Source organism: Perognathus longimembris, chromosome 24 (genome assembly GCF_023159225.1).
Source record: "Perognathus longimembris pacificus isolate PPM17 chromosome 24, ASM2315922v1, whole genome shotgun sequence".
NCBI lineage: Eukaryota > Metazoa > Chordata > Mammalia > Rodentia > Heteromyidae > Perognathus > Perognathus longimembris.
In genome coordinates, this window is record NC_063184.1 from 10,126,312 (window position 1) to 10,150,952 (window position 24,641).

General features: G+C 39.2%; 2 protein-coding genes across 2 annotated transcripts in view; both read left to right on the plus strand.

Annotated features, from left to right (window-relative positions):
- Arsj (arylsulfatase family member J) overlaps positions 1 to 24,382 on the plus strand; it is a 50,585-nt gene extending 26,203 nt beyond the window's left edge. The window contains exon 2 of the mRNA XM_048333521.1: positions 22,619 to 24,382. Coding sequence (XP_048189478.1) covers positions 22,619 to 24,014 — 1,396 coding nt within the window. The 3' untranslated portion in view covers positions 24,015 to 24,382. The remainder of the gene's footprint in view (positions 1 to 22,618) is intronic.
- LOC125341467 (pseudouridine 5'-phosphatase) lies at positions 3,501 to 4,256 on the plus strand. The gene has a single exon (XM_048333522.1). The coding sequence runs from the start codon at positions 3,565 to 3,567 to the stop codon at positions 4,246 to 4,248; it is 684 nt and encodes a 227-aa protein (XP_048189479.1). The 5' UTR covers positions 3,501 to 3,564; the 3' UTR covers positions 4,249 to 4,256.
- Positions 24,383 to 24,641: the final 259 nt, after the last annotated feature.

Here is a 24,641-nt window from a genome sequence, read left to right on the forward strand (position 1 = left end):
ATTGCTGTTCTCTCCAATATATTTTACCTTTAAAGAAAAAACTTACACCTACAATTCAATAAAATTTTAACCTTTCAAATGCTGATTTCAAAAATCATCACAGAAGTGTGCCCGCAGCATGTGCCTGCAAATCCTAGCTACTTCGGAGGCTGAACTATTATGATCAAGGATCAAAGCAAACTCAAGTAGACAAAGATTTTTGAGAAATACTTATCTCTAATTAAACATGAAAAATCTAGAAATGGAGGTGTGGCTCAAGTCTTTGAGTGCCAGCCTTGAGCAATAAACCAAAGGAATAACATTTATGTCCTGAGCTCAAGTCCAGTGTCAGCACAAAACAAGAAACTGTTGTTATATTTTAATGCATGTGTATTAACTTGCCCTATCTGCTACTGATCCAGAGGTGGTTAATAAATGAAGCTCAACATATACTTCATTATAGTTTGAATTATATCTAGATCTATCTAATTAGCTATTAAACTATTTCAAGCCAGTTGGAAAGCTAAACATAAGAGTAAACCAAACAGCTACTCTTTGGGCAAAGTTGAGATGGTAGTTTTGAAAAACTATTCCTTTATCATTTATAAGTTACAAATCAAATAATTCCAGTTCATAAAACTACCTTGTTTTAACCAGTTCAGTCCTATTGCTTTTGCTTATTATAATTGGAAAGATTATTTGCCATATTTAGTTAATTTGCTTGCATTGATTAAAATCACTACACAAAAAAAGCAGAATTTGAAGTATCTACATTGTCTTCCCACAAGCAATCCAAATTATCTGAGAACAATTAGGGAATGCGTTTTATTTCTTCCAGCATCAGCTTTGGAAATAGTCCATTTGCTATATTGAGCTGGAGTTACAGGACAGATAAATGATCTCTAGGAGGTAATTTTCACAATCATCTTTTTAAAAGAAGAATTCCAGAGCTTTCCCTGATGTAAAATCATTTTCAGCTGCATAATGAGAAAAGTTCTCCCTCTCCGGCAATTTAAAATTCCAGTTAGTCTGCTTCTATTCCCCTTGTTACTACATGGAATTAGTACACTTAACCATAAACCATCATTTTCATGCCTTACAAATACTTTAATTTGTTCCTTATTTTTTATTTCTTTGAGCTTTTGATTTGGGGAGCTTTTATTCTCTTTAAGTCACAATTTGACTGCATACACAGACAGAGGCCAATGTGAAATATTAGCAATGCTCTGAAGCTTTTTTTTATAATCCTATGGATTACGTCTAGTTTTTTATAGCTTATACATAAAAAACTATCACACTTCAATAGTAAAATATTCTAAAATGTTAAGATGTGGTAAATTATTATTATTATGAAGATACTAAAGTATATTATGAAGATACAAAAGGAAATGAGGAGAAGAGGGAAGAGGAATTGCTACTTTTGGTGGTATTCATTTGTTTTTATTTGATTGGGTTGGGTTTTGGTGCTAGTACTGGGAATTGGACTTAAGGCCTTGAACTTATGCTTAGCTTTTGTGCTCAGGGCTGGTGTTCTACCACTTGATCTATATCTCCACTTTTGGATTTTTGCTTATAGACATTTTTGCCCAAGCTAGCTTTGAACCAGGATCCTCAGCAATCAGCCTTCTGTGCAGCTAAAATTACAGGTGTGAGCCATTGTGGCAGGACCTATTGTTTTGTAAATGTTATGCAGGGAAGGGAACTGGGAACAGGATGCATTTGGAACTGAAGGAAATGAAGAGCTAGCTAAGCATAAATTGTTCCAGGCTGAGAGCTCCTCCCTGACAAAGAGCCTGGGATTGGAGATATGCATAGGAAATGACTATCTCCAAAGAAATACAAGTGGCCAATAAATGCATAGAAAAAAAAAAGTTCAACTTCTTTAGTCACTAGAGAAAGGTAAATCAAACATACAGTGAGAATCGCTATCTGACGGGAAGAACCAAGTAACTGCTGATCTTGGGTGAGTTTGGCTGTCCTGAGATGCAAATAAGCTCAGCCCCTATGGAAATATTGATGGATATTCCTCAACACAGTAAAACTAGAACTTCCACATGAGGAGTCTGCTGTGCCATTCCTGTGTATGCACCCAAAGCTGTGAGCCATTGACCAGTGAAGATACCTCCACGCGCATGTTAATGGTGGCATCTTCACCTAGCCGCATATTGGGATTGGCCAGCTGCAGGTGGATAAGTGTGGCGTACATGCACCACAGCTGGTTATTTAGCTATGAAGAAGAATGAGATCAAGCCACTGGCATGAACCATAGATGGAAAGGAAGATCATACTAAGTGACAGAAGATTCTCACGAATATTGCATGCTTTCACTCAGATACAGAATCTAGATTTTTTTTTTTAATGACATTAGAACCAAGGTTATTTGGAAAGAAGAAGAGAGTTAGTGGGAGGTCAGAGAGTTGGACAAGAAATGGCAATGAGGGGGCAAATATGATCAAAGCCCTATTATTTTGATACAATTAATATGTGTTGATAAAAGACCGTGTAAAACAAGATTAATTAAAAATGAAATGCCTAAGGTTTTTACAGAAAATAAAGGAAAATAATAGTAGGTTCATGTGACCTGCCTACTTATAATATATACAACATACAGATACCAAGTCAAGACGTGAGTGCCTAAGGACTAGCAGCCCAAGGTCAGGAGCTACAGCATTACCCTATGTGTGACAGGGAGGGTCCTGTAAGCTTACCACACAGATGGGACATGGTCTACTTTATTTTCCACAAAGGATTTTTCTAGCTCTTAAAACCCCAAACTCTATGCACCAAGAGCTATTGTCTCTCAAGGAACATTAGGTGCCCCACACTTGGAGTGGAATTTGCTTTCTCATGACCACTGGGTTATGAAGATGCAGCAGGAACATCACATTTGGGATGCTGGGTGAAATCAAAATGGAAAGAGGGTGGAGATGATGACAGACAAGAGAAATAGAGTGGGAAGAGAGACAGAGCAAAGGCAGAATGGAGGGAAGGAGAGGAGGTGAAGGGGAGGAGGGGAGGGGGACAGTATAGGAGAGACACAGAAAAGAGAAGAATGGAGGGAATGAGGAGAATGGGGAGAGGGAAAATATGGTAGAGAGTAGAGGGAGATGAAATGAGAAGATAGAGGAGAAGAAGAAAAAGGGGAGGAGAGAATGGAGGAGAGGAAGGGAAGGACAGGAAGAGCAGGAGAGGGGAGCAGACTGGAAGGGAGGAGAGGAGATGGGAGGGAAGGGGAAAGTGGGGAGAGGAAAGGAACAAAAGCAGAGGTGAACAGGAAAATAGAGGAGAGAAAGAGAAGGGAGGAGAAAAGAAAAGAAGAAATGTGGAAGGGAGTAGAGCAAAGGAGGCCAGAAGGAGAGAAATCAGAGAGAGAGAAAAAAAGGGAGAGAGAGGGAGGGAGAGGGAAAGAGAGAGAGAGAGAGAGAGAGAGAGAGAGAGAGAGAGAGAGAGAGAGAGAGAGAGAGAGAGAGAGAGAGAGAGAGACTGTTGCTCATGCTTATTTCTGTTGACTGACAGAACGGTCAGCGCACGGGCCGAGGGCGCGTGGGGTCTTCCCGCAGCCACAGGTGCCGGGGAGGTCGCGCCATGGCCACCCTCAGGCCTGTCACCCACGTCATCTTCGACATGGACGGGCTGCTCCTGGACACCGAATCCCTCCAGACCCAAGTGTATCAGGAAATCTGCAAGAGCCACGGGAAGTTGTTCAGCTGGATGGTCAAGTCAAAGGTGATGGGGTCCCGGGCCGCGGACGCGGCGCAGACCATCATCGACCTCCTCAAGCTGCCGATGGCCAAGGAGGAGCTGGTGTTTGAGAGCCAGCAGAGGATGAGCGACCTGTGCCCCCAAATCCAGATGATGCCCGGGGCCGAGAATCTGGTCCGCCACCTGCACCAGCACCACATCCCCGTGGCCGTGGCCACCAGCTCGGGCGCCGAGTCCTTCGACAGGAAGACTGTCAGCCACAAGGAGTTATTTGGCTTGTTTCACCACATTGTGGTGGGAGATGACCCCGAGGTCCAGCAAGGCAAGCCAGCCCCGGACATTTTTCTCATCTGTGCCAAGAGATTCTCTCCCCCTGCCGCCCCAGAAAACTGCCTGGTTCTGGAAGATTCTCCCAATGGAGTGGAGGCAGCCCTGGCAGCTGGGATGCAGGTCATCATGGTTGCGGATGCGAACTTGGACCCAGAATTGACCAAAAAGGCCACGCTGGTGCTGAGCTCGCTCCAGGACATCCAGCCGGAGCTGCTTGGTCTGCCCGCCTTCCAGTGAGGCCTGGAGGCCTCATTGCTGGTGTGGGTCTCATCCTGGATCCACGCTGCGGAAGGAAAAGGACCAGCCCTCCCTTCTCCCCGGACTCAAGCCCTGTCTCATTCGATCGCGCTCTAGACAGCCTTTCTAAGTCACTCCGTATTGGCTTGGTTCACTCAAACGTTGGCAGGAGCCCCTGGACATCTGAAGAGAAACAGAGACAGCCCAGAACCTCTGTCTAGCTTTCCATCTGAATAACGAAGCGGACACCATTTAGGATAAAGAGGAATTCGCATGCATGACTCCGTGCATGCTCCCCTGCTCATGCACACACCTGTTCACCTGGTACGTGTGTGGGTGAATGCATAGGTGTACCTACCTGTGTCTAACGTCATGCTTCCCCAGGACAAAATGAACTTAGATGAGCAGAATATTGGCAGCTGGAAAATGTAAGCTACATTTGCACATGTACATTTGCTCTTTTGTATCTCCATCTCCATCTATACATGTACAAGTTATATATCGCTTCACCGCCTACAGTATTGATGTTCAATGAGCAACTAGGACGAATGATGGAAGTGGTAATTCTCTCTGCTCTGAAATCTGGGTGGAAATGCCTTGTCATAGATGACCCTGAAGGAATGCCCCTGAGTAGCTTTCAATTTGAATTTTTGTGTGTGTGACTTCAAGTATGTCTTTGGAAGTTTTCCTCATTGACTCGCTGAGCCAAAACATCAGCAGTGTTTGTCTGAACATGTCTGCAGCAAATGTTTTTTGGCTTTTTTTTGTTTTTAAATCTACTTGCTCATCTATGGTGGACAATGTTTTCTGTCTCAGGAAAAAATGATCTTGACGAACATGGACTTTCTACTTGTTGATATAAAAATAGACTTTGAATTGCTACTTGGTAAGACTGACAACCAAAGGAGTACTTTTTGCATAATTGGTCATCATGTCTTGGGCAGATTTATTCAGCCTCTGGAAATGGGTGCTAGTTTGCCAAAAAAAAAAAAAAAGTAAAATAAATAAACCGAGGCAAGGCATTAGAAATGCAGAGCAAAGAGCACTAGCTCCTTCTAAATTAACTCCAACTCCCTTCTAAGAGTTTCTGCCTTTTACTGTTGTTAAGCCATTTATCAGCTCTGTAAGTCACCGCAGAACCCATGCAGTAAAACATATGCGTGTCTGGTGGGATGTGTTAATGAATGCACCTAACTTTCACCAACTTTACCTCAGGTTAGAAAATTCAGCATTCCTGATAACCTGTGTTAGATTATAGCATCTTAATGGTTTCTTTTTAAAATTTTTTTATTGTAAAGGTAATGAACAGGGGGTTTATAGTTACATAAGTAAGGTAGTGGGCTGGGGATATGGCCTAGTGGCAGGAGTGCCTACCTCATATACATGAGGCCCTGGGTTCGATTCCCCAGCACCACATATACAGAAAATGGCCAGAAGTGGCGCTGTGGCTCAAGTGGCAGAGTGCTATGAGCAAAAAGAATCCAGGGACAGTGCTCAGGCCCTGAGTCCAAGCCCCAGTACTGGCCAAAAAAAATTTAAAAAAAGTAAGGTAGTGAGTATGTTTCTTTTTAAACACTGTTATCCCCTCCCTCAATTTTTCCCACTTACCACTCCCCTCCCCACAGTTGTAAAGTTCATTTCCAACATAGTGTCAAGTGAGTATCTTTGTTGCATTTGTTCATCCTTTGTCCTGCGGTTTCTGTGATTCCCATTCCCTTCCACAGGTCAGATAAGCTCATATATGAGACAAAGGGTACAGAAAAACCGAAAAATAGAAATAACTGCATGGAGAACATGATAAGAACTTCTTTTTTCCAATTCTTGGAGTTCATGTTGATTAATAGTTTCTTTACAAGTTAATTTAGTTAAAAATCTTTGTCAGTCATTGCTTAAAATATAACTTTTCTATATGTCTATGAGGTACTTGAACTCAAGGCCTCACACTATGGCTTTCCTTTTTTGCTCAAGACTGGGCTCAACTATGGAACTGCACTTCTACACACACACACACACACACACACACACACACACTTTTTATCTGTATGATAGATAGTTAGATAGATATAGACTGAGGGGGAAACAGTAGTGAGAGTTGTATTCTGCCATTTGAATCATTTTCCAGCCTGCTTCTTACTAGTTATTTTGAGATAGAGTTTCATAGACTTTTCTTTTCACATTGGCTTTGAACTGTGGTTTTCCAGATTTCAGCCTTTTTTGAATACCTAGAGTTATAGATGGGAGCCATCAGTACCCACTAAAAACAACATTCTTAATTGAACTACTCAGAACTTTATAAACTAACCCCTATTTCAACTATATATTTTTGTCATTTACCCCAAGTAAAAATGAACACACTTTTCTTTAAAAGCAAGAGTAAAAACTTGCCATTTAAAATCTGCCCTCCACTCTTCTTAAATATTTTCACAACAGAAGGATTTAAATCAAAACAGAGTGGGGGGAAGTGTGATCCCAACATGCTTAACCTGAGAACATTGCTATCTTGCAAGATGCATTACTAGAAGATGGGTTTATCTAATACATACATATATAATCATAATAAACATATCCTTCATCATTAGTTCAAAAAGTAGTGAGTACTAAGGTAGCTTCTTAGGCAAAGATACTCCAAATACATATGCTTTGAAGGTTTTTTTTTTTCCCCTTTGGTACCAGGTATCGAACCCAGAATGTTGCACCTGCTAGGCAAGCAATTTACTACTGAGCTGCATTGCAGCTCAACATACTTACTTTAAATCAGTGCTCTTCACTGTTGGGCATTGATGTGACTTGACAGCCCATATAGAAGGAGTACTAGTCAGTCCTTGTGTCCAGGGTTTGCTCTGCTTTTCATGGCTACAGTCAATCTAAACTACCAGCTTCAGCACATGGCAAAAAATAATTTTAGTTTTAAGTAGAATCAAACAAAAGCATTTGAATGAGTTTCAAGAACTTTTCCAGTATTACCTCATCATAGCATAGGGCTCAGAAATATGAGCTTCACAAAATATTAGCTCACCACTCCAATGGCTGGGAGACAACAAAAGGTAACATTTTTATGTCATAAAATTATATTAAGAACTAAAAGTTCAGAATTCTTATCTCTGCAACCTAGATTATATTTACACATTTTTTAAGAGAAAGCACATGATGGGAACTGCCATCCTAAATGTGGTATTAGACAGCTTCATTTGGCATCGAAAAAGGGTATTTGAAAGTATTACTTTGGGGTGAGGCGATTTTCACTAGATTTATTCTCCTAGCCTCAGCTATAGCCAGAGCGATAAATGTGAATTACAACCATGATAAAGGTTAAACAAAGCAACATATGGACTGATTCACCCTCTAGGATGCTAGTCAAACAGTATTTACTGAGTTCTGCCCATGTGAGTTTGGTGCTGGTGAATACCAGGCTGACACATCCTGATAGCTGAATAATAAAAATGATAGCATGGCTCCTGCAAGAAGGCATGGCTTTCTGAGTATTTCTCTTTCCCCTAGGCTCCTTGACGCCTCCTATGTCCTGTTTAATTATGTAGTCACTTATATTACCCTGAGTCCATATAGACTGAGCACCAAGAGAAGTCTGTTAACTGAGTTAAATAATAACAACCAAGCTGCCCATGCATTCTGGCAGATTTTGCTTAGAACTTGGAAGAGAGAAAAATGCATAATACATTGTGAAATCAGTGCAGGCCTTCCTCAGATTTTTGCAATGCATTGGATCTGCTGAAACTTGGACCTGTGGCTTTCATTTCTCTCTGACAATCACTGTCTGCTTTTTAGTTACCCCTCTGTACTCTCCTGACAGTATTAAAAGTGCCTCAGTCTCCTTTCCCTTAGATTTTTCCAATAATTAATGTTAATCCATCTGGCATGGGTTTGGCAGCAGATGCTGTATGCTCCCATATGTGAAAAAAAACGTAGTCAAGAAATTGAGAATAAAAAGAACATAGCTATGTTTACATAAAGGAAGAAGGAACAACTCAGGACAGATATGTATCCAGCGAATGGCAAAAGGAAAGATTCATTATTGTAGTAGAGCAAATTCAGCATTGCTTGTGGAAGGTTGCAGGCCTCTCGTTCCTAGGGCATAGATTGGCGATGTTCATGGATTTTTTAGAAACAACACTGCTTATCAAAGCCATGGCTCTGCTCTCAGCAAGTTGGATGCCAGATTGAGTGGAATTGAGCTGCAACATAAATCCTCACTTACTGGTAACATTTGTAGATTCATAAATGCCCTGGGAAACAGAGGAAATCTTTAACCTCCGGATAGTTGATGCAGTGAGAGTTAAAGGAGATGGATGGATGTAGGTTTGTAAAGTATATTTATTTAATCAGAAATGAAATAAGGGAAATAAGGGAATTTTAATCTCATAAAACAGAACATTCTGAATATTTTGCTTGACACAAAATTGAACATAGAATTTAGAGGTTAAAAATGTACTGCGAATAGGCAATATTTAGATGTGTACATATATCTATATATTAATATGTATATATACACATATATGCAATATTTAGCTATATTTAGATGTAAATATTTAGATTTATGCATGTATATATAACTACTTATATCTAAATATCATCATAAAACAAATTCAAACTGTGAACAGCAATGCAATATTACATATATATGCATATAACATGATATTTAGATATACGTGTATGTATATAGTTTCATTTCTTTTCTAGGTATTTGAAAATCCATATCCTTATATAAGTGAAAATTTAATTGAATATTATAAATCTTAGTTTGTAAATCTGATTAATTTCATCTGTTTTCCATCTGCCATGAAAAGTTTGTTGTTTACTTTTATGTGAGAGAAAGTGCTATGAAAACATTGTTTATTAACATCATGGAAAAATTTGACTTAATTGCAATGAATCTCTTCGAATGTTCCCAGTACTTCTAAAACTACTGTCATTCTGAATTCTTACACTATTGAAATCTTAAACTCTGAGTTCTTAAACAATTTTATTCAGAAAAGTCATGCATCTTCAATACAAGGAACCTCATTATTGCTTGAGATTTTTTTTGAATTACCTGGATTTTTTTTCAGAGCTCTTTGTTTTCACTCTTAAGTTGTGGGAAGGTCACCACTTTTAGCATTCTTTCATTAAGCCATCCTTTTCATTATCTGTCTACCTGAAATTAAACATGACTTTATCTCCTTTGAATATTTCCCCCATTCATTTTGAAATATTCATTTTTTTCATGCAGTTACTCTGGTGAAATTTATGGCTAATATTTGGCTCAAAGGCACAGATTCTATTTAATATTAGAATTGTTAAAGAATCTTCCTTCCACTGTTTCTATTAAGTACACAGAACTAAAGATAGCTGACTACAATGCTTACAGCATGTATGCTAACTTCAAGACTTTAAAGAGAAAGTTGAAGTCCTTGCCAGAATATTCTTTTTTACATCTTCTTTAAACATATCAGAAATCCAAATGGTGAGAGACAATGAAAACAGGTATCAGTGGCCAAAAAACAAACCCAAATGAGATGCATTATCTTTACATATGTTCTAAGAGGGAATGCCAGGTCTCAGAAGAGATTGGCTGTCACACTTTTCCCTTTCTGAGTTTTCCTATGGAATCTTGCCATTCCGAATGGAGAGTACTATTATCCTCTCTATCCAGATCTTAGCTCTCCCACTTAAATTTCTTAAGCCCTGTTTTTTCCATTAGTTATTTGTAGTATAACAATATTACTTTAAAAATGGATAGTTGCTTCATTGATAGACACATAGTAGATGCTCAAAACTTAAAAAAAAATATATAGCCAATGTTTATAGACCCTGTGCTCTTTTGATCTTAGCTTTGAATGTGGATTTCAATCATGACAGCCTGACTTCTCATATCAAGGCTTCTCATATCTGGCATTGGTAACAGACTTCCTAAAAATGTCACAGCATTGCTGTGTTGTTTAATTGAGTTCAGGCTGGCTGAAACACGTGGACATGGTAAAAGTCAATCAGGTTCTCTTGTGGTATAAACTGGGATCTAGGGAGGCCTGCATGTGCCTCTCTTACAGAAGACCTGCATGCTTTGAAGAATTGTCCTATTAGTCTATTGGGCAGTCAACCAAGCCAGTCCTATAACTTTCTCAGCCTTCTGTCGCCCTCTAGTGATTACTTTCAGCACTACCTCACCCAGGGTTACCCTGTACTGAAGCACTTGATTGGTTCCCTGGTTTGAAGGATTAGAACCATTAGCTTAATTTAGAGTGAATGAAATGATGTGCTTATTTTGGACATTAATATGTACGTGAAAATGTTTTTAAAGCAGTCATTGACAACTCATAGAAACAAGTCTATCATAATAATATGCATGACATCTCAATGTCGTGAAAAGACTACATACATTTGAAAAACAAGATTAGCCAATAAATTGATAAAGTGTGCTTATTTAAAAAATTCTTACTGAATTAACTGGTTGTTACTGAGTAAGTTACTAAAGGAATTGGTAATCATTAGGTTCCATCTTAGGTTGTATGAGAAGAAATCACATCCAAAAGATATTTAAATTTATTCTAGCATGCAGATATCAGGGAAAACTGAACATATACCCAATCCCAGTTTCAACAAGATTTGTAGCAAAGATAATGCTTTTAAATTAAAAAAATCAGACTCCTAAGGCTTTGCTCTCTATCAGTCCTTGACCTTCAAATCCCTTAGCACATAATTCAGTTAAAGACACTTATTTTCCCAAGCTAATAGAAAGAATAGCCAATACATTGCCTGACAAGAGCAAATAACTTTTAGACTTTAAATAATAGGAAGAATGAGGTAAAGCACTGATAAATGGGTAATTCTTGCCAGGCATAACGAGTGGCTCATGCCTATATCCCAGCAACTTAGAAGGATGATTGTGATTTGAAGTGAGCCTGAGCAAAATGTTTACAAGATTCCAACTCAATTAATTTATGGGAAGCATAAATATGAGGATTGTAGGCTAGATTAGAGTGGACCTTAGTTTAAAAAATAAGGTAATATTCTCCTATCATCATTTTCTTTCCTCTACTACCACTTAGCGATACTTCCCCAGATAGTTCACCTTTAATAGTTAGGACAGAATGCATTGAATGTATGTATGGAAACAGTACAATGAAACAAAACAGTTTAAAAGGAAGAAGCAACTAAGAAAGAATATGATGTCATGCATATGATCCGAGTATATTCATGTCATAAACAATGAGATTCCTTGGTGCAATTAATGTACACTGATTAACTTTTTAAAATATAAATAACTTTGACAGGCACCAGTGGCTCACACCTGTAATCCTAGCTACTCAGGAGGTTGAGATCTGAGGATTCAAGTTTCAAAGCCATCATGGGCAGAAAAACTCTGTGAGACTCTTTTACCTCTAATTAAGTCCCCTCTCCCCCAAAAATCTGGAAGTGGAGCTATAGCTCAAGTGGTAGAGCACCAGCTTTGAGCAAAAAAGCTTAGGGACAGTGCCCAGACCCTGAGATCAAACCTCAGGAGCAGCAATATTAATTAATTAATTTAATTTAATAGAGAAGCAGACACGACTCCAGAAGTAGAACTCCTGCCTAGAAATCCCTGGCCTCGGCCCCTAGTGCCATTATCAAATAAAAAGAAATGGGAAACTGTATACATTCACAAAATAAACTGACCTTCCTACAAATGGTGGACACCTGGCTTAAGAACAGCTTAGCTGGGAAGAAAATACCTTGGGTTTCATTTGCCTGCAGGTGCTTGGGCTAGTGTGTTGCTGTAGGAGAATTGGGGTGCTCCTGAATTGTCTGTTTTAGATCAGGGAACCTTGCAATCCCATTGAACTTAACACTGCTGAGACAACATCCATAACAGTATGATCAAGGTGCTGGATTTTAAGGGGACACTGACAATCTCAAAATATCTGCTAAGAGCATGATGTTAGGCTGAAATCTCATAATCATGGTAAACACAGCTCACATAGTGAGAAGAATTGTAATTTCTAAGGAAGTCACCATTATTCAGAGTTCCAGGCAAATAGAATTTAAGTGAATCCAAACAAATTATTGTCAATAAGTGAATGCTTTGGAAAAACAAGCTGTCTGGGTGAGTCCCTTATCTTCCAGGACTAGGAATATTCTATAACAGTCTGGAGGACGAGGTGAGAAGCATGGTTCTTTGTTCATTTGATGCTATTTATTTGTAGTACTGGGAATTGAACTCAAGGTTTTGTGCTTGCTCCACAAGTGACTGTGCCATTGAATCCTGCCCCAAGTTCTTTTGCTCTTTGTATTTTCTCAAAAAACAAAACAATGACAAAAAATCCCACGTTTTTGAATGGCTGGTTTTGGACTGTGATACTTCTCCTGTGGGAGACTGGCACAAGTTTCTTACAGAAATAGGATTATAAGCATGTGCCAACACACCTGGTCTGTCAAAATCTCATTGATGTTTTGTGGAGGCTGGCCTTGATCCACCTTCTTTTCTTCACTTATCATGTAATCAGGATTAAAAGCTTACCACAGTTCCTGTTTTCCTACATTTCTTTATAGCTTTCTGTTCCTGGATTCTAATGCATTTCTCTGTAACTTTTAAGATTATTCTTCCTTCAGTCTGTTACATTTATTTAAAATTTTTCTGTGCCAATCCTGGAGCTAGAACTCAAGGCAAGAGCTTTTACCCTGACTTTGATTTTGTTTTACTCAAGGATAGCCCTTTACCACCTGGGTCACAGCTCCATTTCCAGCTTTTTGGTGATTAATTGGAGATAAGAATCCCACAGACTTTCTTTCAGTGGCTGTCTTTGAATCATAATCCTCAGATCTCAGCCTCCTGAGTGGCTAGGATTATAGGTGTGAGCCACCAATGCCTAGTTACGTTTATTTCTCAAACATAATCTGATTGCAATTTCTTCTTCCCAATTCCTCCTCACATACAGAGGTGGCACTGTTTAGGGCAAGGAACAGAATTTCAGGATACCATCGTCCCACGGTGATATGTATAATCCAATGCTGAGACCCAACTCCAGAGCAAGGAGCCCCCTTCCTCTGCCTGGCTGCTAGAAGGCAGGCAAGCTTCTTCATGCACAAGCCTTCGTAACTGGTGGTTATAAAACTATAGGAAGCAAGCACTTCAGTGGTTTCAATATTCACATGACTAACCAAATAAGACTTGTATACTTCGAGAATTTGCAGACTGTACAACAAAATCAGTGTCTAGCTCTCTTTCTTCCTCTCCATCCTTCCTCTCTTCCCCTTCGCCCCACTCTCCCTCCCTTCCTCTCCACTCTTTCTCACATTCTTTCTGCTCTTTCTTCCCCTCTTCCACTTTTTTTTTCTATCTTTCCAGATTGATTTCCCAGCTGTTAGTGTGGAATGGTTCAGTGTTGCTTTCCTGTGTTTCTTAGTACTAAACCAAACCTACTATGAGCTCAGGGCACCTCTGGCTGGGGTGTGCTGCCCGGGCTGTGATGGGAATAGCATTTCCCTTCCCCAGCCGGTCACGCACAGAAGGCGAGCAGGTGTTGGAGGAGCATGAAAGCCAAGGTGATTGCAGAGAGAAATTTCTTTTTTTCCCCCTTTGTTCCATGTGAGGGGTTTCCTTCACAGCTAAATCACTTCAAAGAGGAGGAAATGGAGAAGATGCTCTTCTAGATGCAGATTCCTCCTTTTAGCAAGCCTGGCATTATTATTAGCTCTGTGTAATCCTTTTTCGGTACATTTTGTGTGGACTTCTTTTTAATTTCCAGAGAAACCATAGCACTTCCATTTGTGGATCGTTTGTATCTGTGGCTCTGTACAGCTTCAGCTTGAGTCCTTTCTCAGATTAAAAGGAGGACAAATCTAGAGAAAAGAAAATTCCCTTCTATTCATTGTTTCCACTGAAGAGCTTTTAAGTTCAAGCAGAACCAGCTCAGGTGGCTCACATTTGTCATCCCAGCTACTCAGGAGGCTGAAATCTGAGCATCACAGTTTGAAGCCTGGTGGGACAGTAAAGGTTCCTGAGACTCATCTTAAATTAACCAGTAAAAAAAAAACAGTTATAGATCTGTGGCTCAAGTGGAAGAAGTTTAGCCTTGAGTGAACAAGGCTAAATGACAACATCCAAGCCCTGAGTTCAAACCCTGGCACCAGCTCAAAAGCATGCACATGCATGCATGCATTCATGCATAAAAGAGATGTTCTCCAGTATTGACCATATCTTCAATTCTAGCCAAAACATGTTGCTAAGAGAAGAGATAACAAGTGTCTTACTAGCAAACTTCAAGAAACTCTTTGAGCCCTGTTCCATGCAGATTGACAGAAAACGTGAGGAGCCCAGTCAACTATTACATGTGAAGCCGAGAAGCACTCAGGAATGCTATAAGACAGAGGCTTCTCCAAGTTCTCAGAACTAGAGAGTTATTACATTTCCCAATCTATGCCACTCAAACATGAGAGCCTGGCATAACAGACATAAAACCAGGAGAGCACAATAAGCAAGCAATTCCCAGGAATAGGACGGTGATGATGTCATGCTAGGGAAATATTCTAGAAGCCTGACTGCTTGCAACTATGAACTGAGCATTTTATATAGAAGCATTTGGTTTGTCAGATAAATAAAACTGTATAGGTACTAGGACATGTGGCATTGAACAGGCCTTTAAGAGTTCTAAGAGAGCTTAAATAGTTATTAACTCTAAGGAAATTTCTGTAGCAAAGCACATGAATGTATAAAAATTTTCTGCCTGGCACCGGTATAATCCTCACTACACAGGAGTCAGATCGGAGGGTTGCAGTTTGAAGCCAGCAGGAAGATCCATGAGACTCTTATCACCAATTAATCACAAAAAGCTGAAAGTACAGCTGTGGCTCAGGTGGAGCAGCAGTCATGAGCAGAAAACCTCGGGGACAATGCCAGGGCTCTAAGTTTAAGCCCCATTAGTGGGGCTTAATAATAATAAATGTTTTTCTAATCTCTTTGTGATACACAGAAGTCTTTTAGGTTCAATCCAAAACTCTGTGATTAAAGGAAATATTTTATATCCACATAAATATGGTAGTAGTGTTTTGCTATATTACAATTGCTAAAAATGTTTCTTTTAATATTCTCAAATTAACCAAAGGTAAACTTTAAGAGACTTGTGACATGTAGTATACAGATAGTTTATTGTTTATTAAATTTGTATTTGTTACCTTTAAGTAGTTGTACAAAGGGGTTTCCATTCAACATTTCATTTGATGAGTACTGTGAATCTTGATCAGTGTTACCCCTTCCTTGTTCTCTCCTTCTCTCCCAACCCCATCTATCCCCTGTAGTTACCCAGTTCCGATTTCGCCTATGTTTGTTAACTATTAGGACTGCATTTGCCACCCTTCCTCTTTCCATTCACCTCTTAAGCCCCATTCCACCCTCTTAGACAAAACATGTTTCATCCCTCATATTCATTTTTGTTAAACTCTGCAATATTTGTTTAGGAGGTTTACCTTCTCCCAAATAAAGGGAAAAGCTGTTGTTTTCAATGTTAAATCACTATTAGAGTACCTAAAATTATGAATTAAAATATTTGTGCACATATATGAATATTATATAAAATTTCTCCTTGAGGAGAATTAAAATTGTATGATCTCCATCAAGTTCTTAGAATCTATGAGAGGTATTATTCATAAATTATTGTAGTGAGTCACTGAGTTGGATTATATTCCATTTTGCTGATACCTTTTATCTGCTGAAGGTTCAAACATTGTATATTAATTTTACAATGTCACTTCTATAATGGAAAATTTTAATGCATTTAGATAGAGAAAAGAAGAATCCAGAAGCAACTGTGGAGGAAACCAGAAGAGTCATGTATTCAAATAACCAAAATAAGTTTAAATGTTACATTTGTTTTCTCATGGAGTACCTACCAAGCTTAACCATAATACTGTGTGTGGAAACAAATTGTCTGGTTTATGCAAATACAAAATATTATGCATACATTGCTATTATTGAGGCAAAAACTAATGTAGATTATATAAATTTCATACAGAACTTGGAAAACTTAGCATATTAAATATGTAAATCATATTAACTGTTGCATTTATATATACATGTTTATGTGTATACATACACACATATATACATATACTGTGTATCAACAACTCCATCTTTCTTGATTTCTTTTTTTGCTCTAAAATGTTCAGTGGAGACTGTGTGCATAATTTTGGATGCTGGTCCAATATGTTAACATTTTTGTCTTTCATGTGCTATGGTCTTAAAATGCCATCGGTTGAGCAAGATGTTCTTGGTGTGAGCATGCTATGTGTTTCTGCTCTTTTGTATTTATGGAAGTGGTTAGAAGACATGGTTACACTTAGAGTTTCTGTTCTCTTTAATTTTGGAGATCAATCACAGACTATGTTTCCAGTTCAAGAAAAATATAAAAGAGATATATTAAAATGGAGGAGGAAAGGCACCAGAAATATTGAAGGAATAAACACTTACTTTTTCCTTTCTTTACATAACCAGGGGACTATGTTAGAAAGCACTTACATCTCATTTATTTTTAGTTAATGATTCCAATAACAGCAAAAGACATTATTCCCCAAGGGGAAAAATTACTTCTTGGGGGTGGTGGGGGGGAATGTTAAAGAGCAGAGGGAAAGCATTTTATGAGAAATTGCTTTCCTAGGTCATTTGCCAGCAACAATCAACACATTGATGTTTGTAGGACAGTAAGGATACTTGTAAGACAACCAGGATTGTTGATGAAAATTGGAGAAAATGTTGTGTGGAAATTACTTGGGAAAATTGTTATTTTTTTCATTGGGGGAAAATGGTAAGATAAACTGAAAGGACAGACAGAACTCAAGCATACAGCATACTTCTAGACAACATTTGTATCTGTTCACATAAGTAGGCATATTCATGCATAAAAGTAAACTACATGAAATGTTTCAACATATTATTAGAGAATAGGATTTTTAATGTCAAAAATTCATTTTATCATGATCTCATGACAAACAGGAGGGAAAAGCTGCTGCTTTCAATGTTAGGTCCCTATTAGAGTACCCCAAATTATGGTTTTCAATATTTAAATTTGAATATACATCAATATTATATAAAATTCCTCCTTGGAAGAAACTTAAAGTTTCATGTTCATGATGATGCATTCTTGAGAACTTAAACTCCCTCTTTCCCCCACTAAATTCATCCTTTAATGAGCATGTCTAGAATTTATTTGACAAGTTCTCAACTATAGGAATGAAACGACCCTATTTCTACTCATCAATTGTAAAATTTTGTAAAATATATTTGCTTGCATCCCTTTTCATTTGCAATATTAGATACTAGAAGTTCACCTTTTTTGTGTGGGTACCAGGGTTTGAACTCAGGACCTAAATTTACTCAATTTGCTTACTTTGTTGGTGCTCTACCACTAGAGCCATACCTTCAGCTGCTTATTTTGTTGCTTATTTTGGAGATGATACTTGGATTTTTCCTCCCAGAATGCCATTGATTCTGTCTCCTGGATCTCAGCTTTCTGAGGAACTAGGATTATATACATAAACCATCAACAGTTTACTTAAAATTGTAGTTATTTTCTTGATTCATTGCCAGGAATGAGTATTTGAAGGGAAATCCACCACAGCCATGGGTGTTTGTATCTGGACTTCAAATTTGTTCCTTTATTTTTTTATGCACCATTGTTTTTCTTGTTAACATGTATTCTCAAAGGCTAAAAATATTATTCCAATTCATATACAGATTGAAAATTTGTCCAAGATTTTATTAAAGTCCTTATTTAAGGAGAAAACAAATAAAATGCCAATTTTATTTCTAATGAGAATTTGAAGAAAAACCTGGTAACTATGCATAAATATATAATGTTTGGAACTATCTTTTCTATAGGGAAGGGGCCAATTGTGTCTCTTGAACCAAATTCAGTTGCATTGCCACAAACAAAGGTAGTTTGTCCTACTTTCAATCTTTTCTACATTTCCTTTTGAAGAAAAGAATTAGGTTGACCGTGATCTCGCTAATTATGAAGATTTCACAGCTGTTTTCTTTAAACTTTAGTTTCCATATTATTTTAGCCCTAAAATTTATTTCAAGAAATATCATTGTCATTCAAAAGTGAATATATTTTAAGACACTTTTAAAGACAAGTTTTGTTATTACAACTGGTGATTTGTATCAGGTTAGTATTTTCTTGAAAAAGAAAATAGAATAGATCCAACAGAATGGATTGACATGTTTACATATGCAGACAACGAGAGAGAGAGAGAGAGAGAGAGAGAGTTTCATTTTAAGGAATTAGTTCAAAGGTTCATATTTCAGTTCAAAGTCCATACAATGTATTGACAATTCTTTCTTCAGAGAGATTATTCTTTTTCTATATTTTTCAGTTGATTTCACAAGGCCCACTATACTATGAAGGTTGAGTCTCATAAGCAGATTACTTTATAATTATCAGACATCCCTGATTTAAATGTCAATCACTCCTAAAAGCACTTTCAAAAAGTAAATCTAGAATAATGATTGGCCAAAAATCTGGATACCATGCTTTAGCCAGGTTGACATGTAAAATTATCTGATATGTGCTTCATTTCACTTTTTTTTTTCTGGTCCTGGGGCTTGAACTGGACCTGGGCACTGCCTCTGAGCTTCTTTCACTCAAGTTGAGTGCTCTACCACTTGAGCCACAGAACCAATTCAAGCTTTTTTGAGTAGTCTATTGGAGATAAGCCTCACAGATTTTCCTGACCAGGCTAGATTCAAACTGAAATCCTCAGATCTTAGCCTCCTGGGTAGCTAGGATTACAGGTGTGAGCCATAGGTACCAGGCTTCACATTTTCTTTTTTATGTTACAGTAAATTGCACTGTTCTGCAGACTGCACTGGAAAAGAATTTTACTAAAGTTCTAAAGTAAATTTCTTTCAAATAATCAAACAAAACTGGCATATTTAATAAATCATCAGACAGAACATTCTTAGTTCTACTTTGATTCATGGTATTCTAAACATCTTCATTGTGAATTATTCTCATATAATATTTTATTGTATTCTACATATGAATAAAAGCCCGAAGACTGCAGATAGTCATTATCCCATGGGGAGAGTATAATGGTGATTGGTCACCATTACATAAGGAGCTATAGAAAATATCCACAATATTTTGGGAGAAGACAGGATAGCAATATATTTGGAAGGACGTTCCATAATTAAACTTGGAACAATAGCTAATCATGAAAGGATCATTAGAATATCTGTTAGTACCCTTGTTATTTACATTTCAAATATGAAAATTAAATATTAAATTACATGTCTCTGTTGAGTAAAACTGCTTCCTAATTAACACTATTTAAAATTAAATACCCATTTTTTATTTGGGCTGGTTTATAATTTCACACCCAGAATTTCAACTCAGTACTTTTTTGACATAAAATATTTGACAAGTATATGAGGTTTTATTTAATCAGATCATCTTGGAGAAGAGAATTCTTTTTTTTTTTTTTTTTTTTTTGGCCAGTCCTGGGCCTTGGACTCAGGGCCTGAGCACTGTCCCTGGCTTCTTCCCGCTCAAGGCTAGCACTCTGCCACTTGAGCCACAGCGCCGCTTCTGGCCATTTTCTGTATATGTGGTGCTGGGGAATCAAACCTAGGGCCTCGTGTATTCGAGGCAGGCACTCTTGCCACTAGGCTATATCCCCAGCCCCTGGAGAAGAGAATTCTAGATAGAAACAGTCACTGGAAGTATGTGGTGTGTGTGTGTGTGTGTGTGTGTGTGTGTGTGTGTGTGTGTGCATGTGCACACACATGCAGGCCGGTACTGAGGCTTGAACTCAGGGATTGGGCACTGTCCATTAATTTTTATGCTCAAGCCTAGTGGTCCAGAACTTGAGCCACCGCTCTACTTCTAGCAATGTAGCAGTTAATTGGAGAGAAAATGGACTTTCCTGCCCTGGCTGCTTTTGAACCAGGATCCTGAGATTTCGATTTCCTGAGTAACTAGGCTTACAAGCATGAGCTAATGGTGCCTATAATTTCCTGGATTAAAAAAAACAAAGTCCTCTCATGTAGCAGGTACTATTTTGCTCGCAAATTATGAATGGAAAAGATGGAATTGGAGGGATAGTATCAACTTTGCCCCTGTGTCATTTGCACATAGTGGCTGTTAATTGAATAACTCTTGCAACTACTTCAGAATTTCTTGTCATTTGCTTATTTGTTTAGATTCATTATTCAGTGGAAGTATCTGTTTTTATAGATATTCCAGTAGCTGTTGTACACTGGGGGGGGGGGGTCTGAATGTGGTTGTGGTAAAAGATGAAAACTTATGTGGTGCTTACTGAGTGCAGTCTTCTAATACAATGGTTTACAAACTATTCATATGCAGCCTTTGTGGCCAATATCCCTCCTAACAAGCCTATTTTATTAGCTTTGTACTGACTGCAGCGTTGAGGCTTTTGGTTAAAAATAATATCACTTGAAGATTAAATACATTTTGTAGTTTCAGGTGAATCATTGTTGAAGTTGTCCTGCACTTTCTCTGACACATCGAGGTGCAGTCATCCAAGATGATGGTGATGATGATGGTGATAGTGTGCATATTCAATGTAAAAGAATCTGAACTAAGTCCTTTACCAACACTCTGTTCCTACTCCTCAGTATTCTACCAGCCTCATCCTTTATACCCATCCTTCTATTCCTATAGTGAGAAATAGTGTCTTATGGAAGCTGTAGGGCACTTACAGCTTTTTATACTTCTAGCCAAAGATCACTAAAAGTATGAAGCTTCTGATTTTTAGTTTTATACTTTGTTTTCCAAGTGACTGTCATTTAAAAATGCATATGTGAGGGGCTGGGAATATGGCCTAGTGGCTAGAGTGCTTGCCTCCTATACATGAAGTCCTGGGTTCAATTCCCAAGCACCACATATATAGAAAATGGCCAGAAGTGGCACTGTGGCTCAAGTGGCTAGAAGCCAGGGGCAGTGCTCAGGCCCTGAGTCCAAGGCCCAGGACTGGAAAAAAAAACAATAAATAAAAATAAAAATCCATATGTGCTTCAGAGAATTTTCAACAGTATTCTGCTCTCTGTATCTGAGGAGTCTAAGTCACCACCACATAATATCAAGACAGTTCAACTCTCCATGTAATAAACCCAGCTTTACAATAGTGATGGGCTGTTAGCACAAGTCCCACAAGAGATTATGTCTGCCATTAACACTCAGCATTGCACTGCAACATCATTTACATATTTAAAAGTGAACTGGCCCATTCATTGAAAGCACAGATAACATAGCCCTTCAGGATAAGTTGCTGTGAAAATACTGTATTTTGAGCATCAATGTTAGCTCTTGTAATTTCATTTCAAGAATTGCTACCACCTTTACCGATACAATTATCTTCTGCAACTTTCTCTTCTTCCTTTTAATTCTGTATTGTTGTATAGTAAATATTTTTTGAATTTATATAATAACTCCAGTGAATCATTTTTAAAGTGTCATGAAGAGGCACATCTGAGAGCAACTGAAAACTCAGACGTTTATGGAATAATAATCGCTTCTGAGAAAAGAAAGCCCTTGAAATGTTAGAAATTAACAGTCATTAAATTGAAAGGTTTTCTTAGTCTGTAAATAGTTGAAATGACACTGGGGAAGATATTGTGGGAGAGAAAGACTCATTTCCTATTCATATTGGAAAAAATATAACTCGGCATTAGCTCCCATATCTATTTGAAAATAGCTTTTAAACAATTAAGTATTCTTAATGAGCCCTCTCATTCGCTTGTATCCAACTGTTTGGATACTAATGTGAACTATCACTGGACAAGTAATCAAGACATTTTTGTACAATTTTGCATATATTGCTAGTTCTAAGAGCGAGTTTGAAACAGTGATCCAAGGGAATAATTTAGAAGCTAACACGAGATCATAATTGCAAAACATTAGCAACAATAATCCAATACTGTGCATTCATTTGATTACCTTATTAGTTTCCTGTCGTATGATGAAAAGACTAACAATGATTTGAACTAATTCTCTTAAAACAACTTTCAGAAGACTTTGAGATGAGTGACAAAATCTTAATAAGTATAGACTCAAGCTAGGAGACAGCAAGGGAAGGGGTGACTTTGTCCAAAAAAGAAATGTACTCTTTACCTGAGTCACCTAACCATAACCTCTCTGTACATCGTCTTTATAATACCAATAAAAAATGTAAAAAAGAAAGCACAGATTCAGATCTCATCTCGGTTCTGATGTTAATTATGAAGCTAATTGGAGTATCATTTCTCAGTGATGTGTGACGATGCTGAACTGATCATACATGATTTGGGTAAACTCCATCTTCCTAGAAACCTTTAGTATGGGTACCAAGCTTAATGAGCATCATCTCTGTTACCCTGCCCTGACAAAGTGTTTACTCTCTTCTCAAGGTATCAGATACACACAGGACTCCAGCACTCTATCATAAGACCCACCCAGCCCAACTGTTTACCCCTGGACAATGCAACCCTACCTCAGAAGCTGAAAGAGGTTGGCTACTCAACACATATGGTTGGCAAGTGGCACTTGGGTTTTTACAGGAAAGAATGCATGCCCACTAGGAGAGGATTTGACTCCTTTTTTGGCTCCCTCTTGGGAAGTGGTGATTATTACACACACTACAAATGTGACAGCCCTGGGGTGTGTGGCTATGACTTGTACGAAAATGACAGCGCTGCCTGGGACTATGACAACGGCTTATATTCCACACAGATGTACACTCAGAGAGTGCAGCAAATCTTAGCTTCCCATAACCCTGCAAAACCTGTCTTTTTATATATTGCCTACCAAGCGGTTCACTCACCACTGCAAGCCCCAGGCAGATACTTGGAGCACCACCGGTCCATCATCAACATAAACAGGAGGAGGTATGCCGCCATGCTTTCCTGCTTGGACGAAGCCATCCACAATGTGACTCTGGCTCTGAAGGCGTATGGTTTCTACAACAACAGCATTATCATCTACTCCTCGGATAACGGGGGCCAGCCTATGGCCGGTGGAAGCAACTGGCCTCTCCGAGGTAGCAAAGGGACGTACTGGGAAGGAGGGATCCGTGCCGTTGGCTTTGTCCATAGCCCACTTCTGAAAAACAAGGGCACAGTGTGCAAAGAACTTGTGCACATCACGGACTGGTACCCCACCTTGCTTTCGCTGGCCGAAGGGCAGATTGACGAGGACGTTCAACTCGATGGGTATGACGTCTGGGAGACCATCAGTGAGGGGCTCCGTTCACCCCGAGTGGATATTTTGCACAACATTGACCCCATATATACCAAGGCAAAGAATGGTTCCTGGGCGGCAGGCTATGGGATCTGGAACACAGCCGTCCAGTCGGCCATCCGAGTGCGCCACTGGAAGCTGCTTACAGGAAACCCTGGCTATGGGGACTGGGTGCCCCCCCAGGCCTTCAGCAACCTCGGGCCCACCCGGTGGCACAGTGAACGGATCACTTTGTCCACTGGCAAAAGCCTTTGGCTCTTCAACATCACCGCGGACCCCTATGAGCGGGTGGATCTCTCCAGCAGGTATCCGGGCATCGTGAAGAAACTTCTACGGAGGCTTTCACAGTTCAACAAGACTGCGGTCCCCGTCAGGTACCCCCCAAAAGATCCCCGGAGTAACCCTCGTCTCAATGGGGGGGTCTGGGGCCCGTGGTATAAAGAGGAAAAGAAAAGGAAGGCAAACAAGAATAAGGCCGGGAGAAAGAAAAGTAAGGCAAAGAAGGAGAAAGGGCCGGAAGCACGCTCATGGCCTGCAGATTGCCATGAAGGGGTAAATCGTGGCTAAGGCAGACATGCCCTCAGATTGGCTCAGTTTAGTTTGGTTCTTACTCTTTCACCTGTTCGACAGGTACACCAGCAATATTTGGGCTCAGAGTTCCCATTGCCCCAGGGGCTCAGGTTGCTCGCTGGTCGTGAAGCCTGGACACCCCAAGGAAAACTACTTATTGCGCCAGGTGCCAAAGGTGCTATCTCTTCAGGCCACCCCTGAAAAAGAATACATGTGTGTATTGTTCTCCGTCTTTATAAAACGTGACCAGGCAACTACTGTGCTTCAGTCTATTGGCCCAGCACCTTTCTCTCAATCCTGGGAGGGGCTTAGGGCCTGCAATGCTAATTTGATGGAAATCTATAGGGTAGCACGATTAAAAATGACTTTTCAGGGCTGGGAATATGGCCTAGTGGTAAAGTGCTCACCTCATATACATGAAGCCCTGGGTTCAATTCCTCAGTACCACATATATAGAAAAAGCCAGAAGTGACGTGTGGCTCAAGTGGTAGAGTGCAAAAAGAAGCCAGAGACAGTACTCCGGCCCTGAGTTCAAGTCCCAGGACCGGCAAACAAAATGAAACAAAACAAAAATTACTTTTCATGTGGTCAGAAGTGTGTCATCTCAAAGGCTTTGAAAAAGCA